Raw genomic sequence first — 8673 nt, forward strand, 5'->3', positions numbered from 1 at the left:
GAGCATTTCTTTCCATTGCTGTTCTCAATTCAGAAAGGAATTGAATTCCATGGTCATCACCTGTAATGATTACTCCTACCCAGTTCCATTGGAAGTGAACTGCTAGGGACACCATGGCTAGTGGTAGAGATGTATCTTTTGGAGTCATCTGGTAGAGATGAGGAAACTGTTCCTGGTCATTTAGATGGAGATGAAAATAACCACAGTAAATCTGAAAAACATTTACCATAAGCATCACTATCTAGAATTGAAATTCACAGGTATAGAAGCACATGCTAGAAGTGTGAGAAAGTGAGGATTCTTCATATTATTATGAAAATTATATTGAACACTTGTGAATTGCTGTAGAAGTAGAGAAAAACTAAGCCCTCTGATAAAACCTTACACATTATGTTGTGTCTCCTGCCCATATGTCATAAAGTCATAATGATTACCAAAGAAATCATTTAACTTTTTTGTTTGATCGACCACAATAGATATAAATGAATTATCTGTGGTTGGTTTCCCTTGGTATTCAGAATCTTAGACTATGGTGATATAGTATTTCAATAAATGTAACATTCTGTGACTTACTTCTGGAGTTCTGGAGAAGTAGAGGATTGGTCCAAGTTTGTAAGTTGTTATCCATATAGGTGTTGTAAGTACAATTATATATCTTCTCTGATTTTTACAGTAGTAATTTGGAAACATCTCCTTTTTTTTCAAGGACCAAACACTATTCTCATTATCAGCAATTAGGTTACATTCAATCTTAACAAGTAGGGAAATGTTAGGTAAAATATTAACATTCCTATTGATTTCTTCAATGGCAAAATAGAGAGAGGAAATCAGGTGGATAGTCTTACGTGTCACCCTATAAAACAGAGCACATCAGTCATGGAGCAAATGGATTGAATAATTATAATAATCTTAAATAAAAGTCATTGTGGCTTAAGCAAGGAATTCTTGGATTTTTGTGACCCGTCCATATGTTGACACAGTTCCTTATTGTGATGTATAAGGATATGAGTTCAAAATTATTTAACCATGTAATTTTTTTAATTTGATAAATTGAATTTTATTTAATTGTGTTTTGAAGTCTTTAATCTAATATACATAAACATATTAAGCATTTACAGAGTTTTCTATTACCTTATTCTTTTGACATGTTATTTAGCTGTCTTCTGGAATTAGATGCTTCTATTTTTTTTTTTTTTTACTTTTTAATAAAATTTTTAAAGTATGCTTCTATTTTTTTACTTTTTAATAAAATTTTTAAAGTATGAATTTTATATTAACTGGATTCTCTCATTTTTGAAATTTTCTAAAATTCTATCACACAGTGAAATACCTATGTGTCATCTGTGAATATAAAACGATTTCTGAGCCAGCATTAAATCTTCTCATGCCTTCATCTTATAACTCTAATACCTAACCTGGGGAAAAGTAATTAGAATCATCTGCTATTTTAGAATGTTACACTTCTTTACAGAATCAGCACTAAAATATGTCATGTCCCTTCAAAATGGTGAAGAAAAGTTTACTAAATTTGTCAGTGTCAACAACTGCCAAAATCTGAAAAGTTCATAGATAATGCAAATACCACAATAATTCTTACATTTTTCTTCATTCTACACAGTTTCTCTTTTCTATTTGAGGCTATAAAAATTGACTGATATAAAATTGGTAATAACTATAATATTTCCCTGTCTAGCTTGAGCTCTCTCACTTTACATGTACCCCTCACTTGCACAAATTCATTCTTACTCTACAATCACTGGCTCTCCCATAACTGGACTTGGGTTCTATTTGGTTCAGGTTTGTCCAGATTTCTTTTGTTACTAATATGTTTACTTTAATATTTCTATTTTATTAAATGCATTTCTACTGAATATATCTGCTATTATGCATTTTATACAGTTGAAAATCTCATTTAACAATTATATATATATGTGTGTGTGTGTGTGTGTGTGTGTGTATGTGTGTGTATGTGTATATATACATAAATGCATGTACACTAAGCAGTGGATCAAGGACCTCCACATAAAACCAGACACACTGAAACTAAGAAAAAGAAACTGGGGAAGAGCCTTGAACACATGGGCACAGGGGAAAATTTCTTGAACTGAACAACAATAGCTAATGTTCTAAGGTTAAGAATAGACAAATGGGACCTCATAAAATTACAAAGTTTCTCTAAGGAAAAGGACACTGTCAAAAGGACAAAATAGCAACTAACAAATTGGGAAAAGCTCTTTACCACTCCTACATCCAATAGAGGGCTAATATCCAAGATATAGAACAAACTCAAGAAGGAACACTCCAGAGAGCCAAATAACCCTATCAAAAATGGGGTACAGAGATAAGCAAAGAATTTTCACCTGAGGAATATAGAAAGGCTGAGAAGCACGTAAAGAAATGTTCAACATCCTTAGTCATAAAGGAAATGCAAATCAAAACAACCCTGAGATTTCACCTCATACCAGTCAAAATGACTAAGATCAAAAACTCAGGAGAAAACAGGTGCTGGCAAGGGTGTGGAGAAAGAGGAACACTCCTCCATTGCTGGTGGGGTTGCAAGCTGGTACAACCACTCTGGAAATCAGTCCGGCGGTCCTCAGAAAACTGGGCATGATACTACCAGAGTACCCTATTATACCGCTTCTAGGCATATACCCAGAGGATTCCCCAGCATATAATTAGGATACATGCTCCATTATGTGCATAGGAGCCCTATTTATAATAGCCAGAAGCTTGAAAGAACCCAGATTTTCCTCAGCGGACAAATGTATAGAGAAAATGTGGTACATTTTCACAATGGAATGCTACTCAGTTATTAAAAGCAATGAATTCATGAAATTCTTAGGCAAGTGGGTGGAACTGGAGATGTCGTCCTAAGTGAGGTGACCCAATCGGAACAGAACACACATGGTATACACTCACTGATAAACAGATACTAGCCCAGATGCTCAGAATACCCAAGAAACAATTCACATATCAAATGATGCCCAAGAAGAAGAAAGGAGAGGCCCCTGGTCATAGAAAGTCACAATGCAGCAGTGTAAGAGAATACCAGGACAGGGAAGACAGGGAAGTGGAAAGGGATTGATTGGGGAACAGGGGTAGGGAAGAGGGCATTGGGAATTTTGGGGAAGGGAGAAACAGGAATGGGGAAATCATTTGAAATGTAAATAATAAATATAATAAAATAAAAAAACAAAAAAAACAATTAAATATCATTTCAATATATTTATTGTACATGAGCTTTTTTGCTTTTGCCTCATCTGTATTTTTTGTATTTCTTTGTGACTACAGAAAACATTTATGTTACCGAACATATCTTTTGGTTCTGAAGCTGGTGTTGAATGGATTTAACAGATTTATTTTTTTGATGTATTTTTATTTTATTCGATATAGTTTATATTTATATTTCAAATGATTTCCCCTTTTCTGGTCCCCCGCTCCCTGAAAGCCAAATAAACCCCTTCCCTCCCCCTGTTGTCCCACCCACCCCATCCCACTTCCCTGTTCTGGTTTTGCCTTATACTGCTACACTGAGTCTTTCCAGAAGCAGGGACCACTCCTCTGTTCTTCTTGTACCCCATTTGATGTGTGGTTTTTGTTTTGTGTATTCCAGTTTTCCAGGCTAATATCCACTTATTAGTGAGTGCATACCATGATTGATCTTTTGAAACTGGGTTACCTCACTTAATATGATGTTCTCCAGCCCCATTCATTTGCCTAAGAATTTCATGAATTCATTGTTTCTAATGGCTGAATAGTACTCCATTGTGTATATATACCACATTTTTTGCATCCATTCTTCTGTTGAGGGATACCTGGGTTTTTTCCAGCTTCTGACTCTTATAAATAGGGCTGCTGTGAACATAGTAGAGCATGTATCCTTATTACATGGTGGGGAATCCTCTGGGTATATGCCCAGGAGTGGTATAGCATGATCTTCTGGAAGTGAGGTGCCCAGTTTTCGGAGGAACCGCCAGACTGCTTTCCAGAGTGGTTGTACCAATTTGCAACTTCACCAGCAGTGGAGGAGTGTTCCTCCTTCTCCACATCCTCACCAACACCTGGTTTCTCCTGAGTTTTTAATCTTAGCCATTCTGACTGCTGTAAGGTGAAATCTCAGGGTTGTTTTGATTTGCATTTCCCTGATGACTAATGAAGTTTAGCATTTTTTAAGATGTTTCTCCGCCATCCAAAGTTCTTCAGGTGAGAATTCTTTGTTTTACTCTGTACCCCATTTTTAATAGGGTTATTTGGTTTTCTGGGCTCTAACTTCTTGAGTTCTTTGTATATATTGTATATTAGCTCTCTATCTGTTGTAGAGTTGGTGAAGATCTTTTCCCAATTTGTTGGTTGCCGATTTGTCCTTTCGATGGTGTCCTTTGCTTTACAGAAACTTTGTAATTTTATGAGGTCCCATTTGTCAGTTCTTGATCTTAGAGCATATGCTATTGGTGTTCTGTTCAGGAACTTTCCCCCTGTACCGATGTCCTCAACAGTCTTCCCCAGTTTCTTTTCTATTAGCTTCAGAGTGTATCTTTATGTGGAGGTCCTTGATCAATTTGGAGTTGAGCTTAGTTCAAGGAGACAAGGATGGATCAATTCTGCGTGCTGATCTCCAGTTGAACCAGCACCATTTGTTGAAAAGGCTATCTTTTCTCCATGGAATTAGCAGATTTATATTCTCTACTATTTACTACTTCCTTTACTAAACATTTTTCTAAACTTATTCCTTTATTTATTGGCTATATTCTTTCATTCAGAAATACCTGAAATTGTGCTATTATTTTTTAAGGGGATTGCCATTCTATAGTGGAAAAAGATATGCACTTTGTAAGCTGAGTTAAATCGAGTTAATCCACTTCAATTGCTGAAGTATCCAGGATTAATATGTTCAGTAATACAGACTTTTCTTTATAAACTACAGTTAAGATTTAAAAAAAAAAAAAAGAAAACCTAAAATAATCTTAAATAATGAAAAAACTAGTAGAAGTATCACCATTTCTGATCTCACTTTGTACTCCATACCTCTGTTAAAATATTGGCTTAATGGGGGTGGTATTTCATCTATAGAATCTAACTGAAGACTTATAAATAAACACATACCTTTGGGCACATGGTTTTTGATAATAAACCCAGAAAACTATACTAAAATAAACTATTTTGAATAATGGTACTTGTCTTATTTTATGAACTCATTGAGAAGAATAAAAATACACCCATGCCTATAATCGTTAAGAAATGTCAACTCTAAATGTTTTATCCCCTTTGGGAATACAAAATCTCACTGGTGATACAATTTCAAGGATATACTGAATGCCAAGTACATGAACCATGTAAGATTAACTCAGTGTTATTTTGGAAATTCTTTGTCTCATTATATTTTGTCAGGAGTTTAAATTTTGAAATTTGTATTTTTTTGTGCCTATGTTATAGCTTCAGAACTTTTTCTTTATGGGCTTCTTGTTTGTAAAGATATATATATATATATATATATATATATATATATATATATATATAACTGATTTTGGTATTTGTTTATGTATTTCTCATGCCTCTTGTTTTTGCAAGGGCTCCTTTCTTTTCTGGTTGTTGGAATGTTATTTTTTATAATCTGAAATATTTGTTTTATCTTATTTTATTAATGTTCCTTATATGACAAGTTTTAAATGGATGAGTATGTGGGTCCATATGGGAGGTATTTAGTAAGTGATCTTCCAGGAGTTGAGGGAGGTAAATTCACAATTTGAGCATATTGGACTAAAAATGTATTTTACACAAATGATGAAGGGATCATAAATTTGATTTATACTGTAAATTTAGATGGACTTGGAAAATAATATGCTTAGTAAAAAGCATAATATGGCTCAATAAACATAATCTCGATTATAATAAAACATCAAATGTACAAGTATGTAAGAGAAAGTACATTTTGAAATAGGGCAGGTGTAAGTTTATAAAAAGATACGCGTTGAAGATACAGCCTTCAGAATTCCAAAAGAAAATTTCTAAGTATTTTAAGCTTGACTATGGTGTAAGCATACACACACACACACATACACACACACACACACACACACACACACACACACGTTGTATTCACACTTTAAACACATAGATAATAAGTTATATATCTACAAATCCCAAACTGAAAAAATAAACATCTAAATCAAATTAGCTATAATAAAATTAGTGTTTAATGTTTTCAACTCATGTACTTTAATTTATAGTAACCATTTATTATAAAAATTATGTTAAATTTATAAAATTTTATAAAATTATGTTAAAGTCAATGGTTCCGATATAAAGCATTTAATGTTTCACATTTTAAAAATATTGTTGGTTTGGTTCTGCCATCATCAAAGATACTATATTTTCTAATCTGCTTTCTTATTGTCTACTTATCAGTTATGAAATTTCCCTTTAACCTGTGGAAGGGCTGGAATTTATGAGTATTTCCTGTTCAATGCAGCACTATGTCTTTTACTTCTAGGCATGAAAGTGAAGTGACATTTTTAATTTTCAAACTTGAAATCTCTATTTAGTTATTAGTCTCTTATTATTCCATATAAACCCACAGTATACACATATGAGAAATAATGCACAACATATCCATTTGTGAAAAGGATATGATTAAAACATGCACTGATGTAGACAATGGACAGATGCTGAATGAGAATAAATGCTGAATAAGAAATAATAGTAATTTTTAAAACTGTTTTCCCTTAGAAGTTAAACCTCATGTAATGGAAGTCCATAAACATAAGAGTATATTTTCAGTGCAAAGTAGACTTGGTTTTTTTTTTTTAATGACTCCAAATAGTAGCAGGGGAATGCATAAATCTGGAAGAATTTTTGGAAGGGATCAAATATGTTGATAATGCATTTTCTATGCTATCCACAACTAGATAATATACTTTTTTTATAAAAAGGTAACACAAGGTAGGGTACTGGTGGGAGTAAAATAGAAAAACATTTATGCATAGTTCAAAGACAGCCATTTGAATTATTCTCTGGGTTATTGTAAATTACTCTGTAGATATGCATCAAAGGAAAACTATCTCTCATATGATGCAGGTCTAACACTGATTAGTACTATAGGAGAGTTACTTTAAAAATCATCCCAGGAATGCAAGGTCTGTTCAATATATGAAAATCCACTAATGTAATCTACCAAAAAAAAAAAAAAAAAAAAAAAAAAAAGAAGCAATTGCTAAAATTCACATGATCATCTCAGATGCTGAAAAGGCTTTTAACTAAACACAATATCTCACAATACCTTATCATATTAAAAGTATTGGAGAGATCATGTATTTAAGGCTCATACCTAAATATAATAAAACACTATATAGGAACATTAGATGAAATGTCCAACAGTAGTAGGAAAAACATATAAAGTCTACTTCCAGTAGAAAGACAGGGTATAACGTGGCCTGATGGCGTTGCTATCCCACAGTCAAAAATTGACCCACAAAAGTTTCTGTCAAAAATAAGTTCAGTGAAATAATATGTAGAAAAGTTGAAGAAAATTGAACTCCAGTGATCTTGTCAAATTGGGATTCCTCTCAAGGTGGTCTCCAAGGACTGACACTATTACTGATGCTATGATGTACTTACAGACAATAGCATGACTATCTTCTGAGAGGACCAACAAGCAGGTAATTGAGACAGATGCAGATACTTCTACCCAAGCATTGAAATTAATTCTGGAATCACTGTGGTTGAATTAGGGAAAAGTTGGAAGAAGCTGAGGAGGAAGGTGGCCACATAGGAAGAACAACAGTCGCAACTAACCTGGACCCTTAGATGTCTCAGACACTTAGCTACAAATCAGGCAGCATACACTAGCATGACATGAAATCATAGGATGGAAATTGTCCTATAAAGGGAATCTCTCTAAGAGCAACTTCAATAGTGTGATCCATTCAATCGGCATCTAACTGTACTGTGATTCAAAATGACAATAAGAAAGCTATATAATAAACTATCATATCTACTGAAATGACCAGCCATGAAACACAAAATAAGATTTAGTTAAATCCTAGAGAAAGATAGCCAGATATCACATAGGATCTTAACTGTCACTACCTGTCCCTGATATGCTTTATGTGCATTTATGCATAAATGAAAGATGTACTTACTGCTTGTCTAGATTTTCACTGAAGTAATCATTCTTCACATAACCATCCCTTGTATAAATGGAAAAGAAACAATCAGCCTCTTTATCTCCTAGATAATTTTCTGTGTCTTTTATTCTCCAAAAGCACCTGGGGTCACTCAAATGGCAAGAAATAAAGGAAAGCTTCAGAACCAGGAAGACAACAATCAAAGAGAACATCTTTGCCTTGCCATCAATATAGGTGCCTGAGCACAATGCAGCATCAAGTGTCAGGTGGGCAGAATCTCACATATCAATTTTCCACGAATAGATTCATGTGTCACTTTTTATTACTGTAGTTACTATTGAAGAGCACATGTGCTTCTCATAGCATTTACTTTCCAATTCACCGTTTCCCTCTGGAGGGTTCTGAAGCACTCTCTGGCCTGGGGCTCTACATCTGAGGTCCTATGGCTAGGTGAAAAATAGGGGAAATAATTTTGCTTAGGATTAATCTCTGTATCCCTTATGATGACATTCATGTAAGTTGACATGAAGGTTTCAGACATGATTCC

At 34.0% G+C, this 8673-nt stretch overlaps 1 protein-coding gene across 1 annotated transcript in view; it reads right to left on the reverse strand.

Annotated features, from left to right (window-relative positions):
• The window catches only part of LOC127681463 (vomeronasal type-2 receptor 116-like), a 43714-nt gene extending 35376 nt beyond the window's left edge, over window positions 1-8338 (reverse strand). Inside the window, exons 1-3 of the mRNA XM_052177731.1 lie at window positions 8142-8338; window positions 574-853; window positions 1-211 (exon numbers count right to left, since the gene is read on the reverse strand). The exon at window positions 1-211 is cut by the window's left edge and continues 596 nt beyond it. Of these exons, the coding sequence (XP_052033691.1) occupies window positions 1-211; window positions 574-853; window positions 8142-8338 (688 nt within the window). The remainder of the gene's footprint in view (window positions 212-573; window positions 854-8141) is intronic.
• Between the last annotated feature and the right edge of the window lie 335 nt (window positions 8339-8673).

The sequence above is a fragment of the Apodemus sylvaticus genome, chromosome 1 (genome assembly GCF_947179515.1).
Source record: "Apodemus sylvaticus chromosome 1, mApoSyl1.1, whole genome shotgun sequence".
In the NCBI taxonomy this organism is placed as follows: Eukaryota; Metazoa; Chordata; class Mammalia; order Rodentia; family Muridae; genus Apodemus; species Apodemus sylvaticus.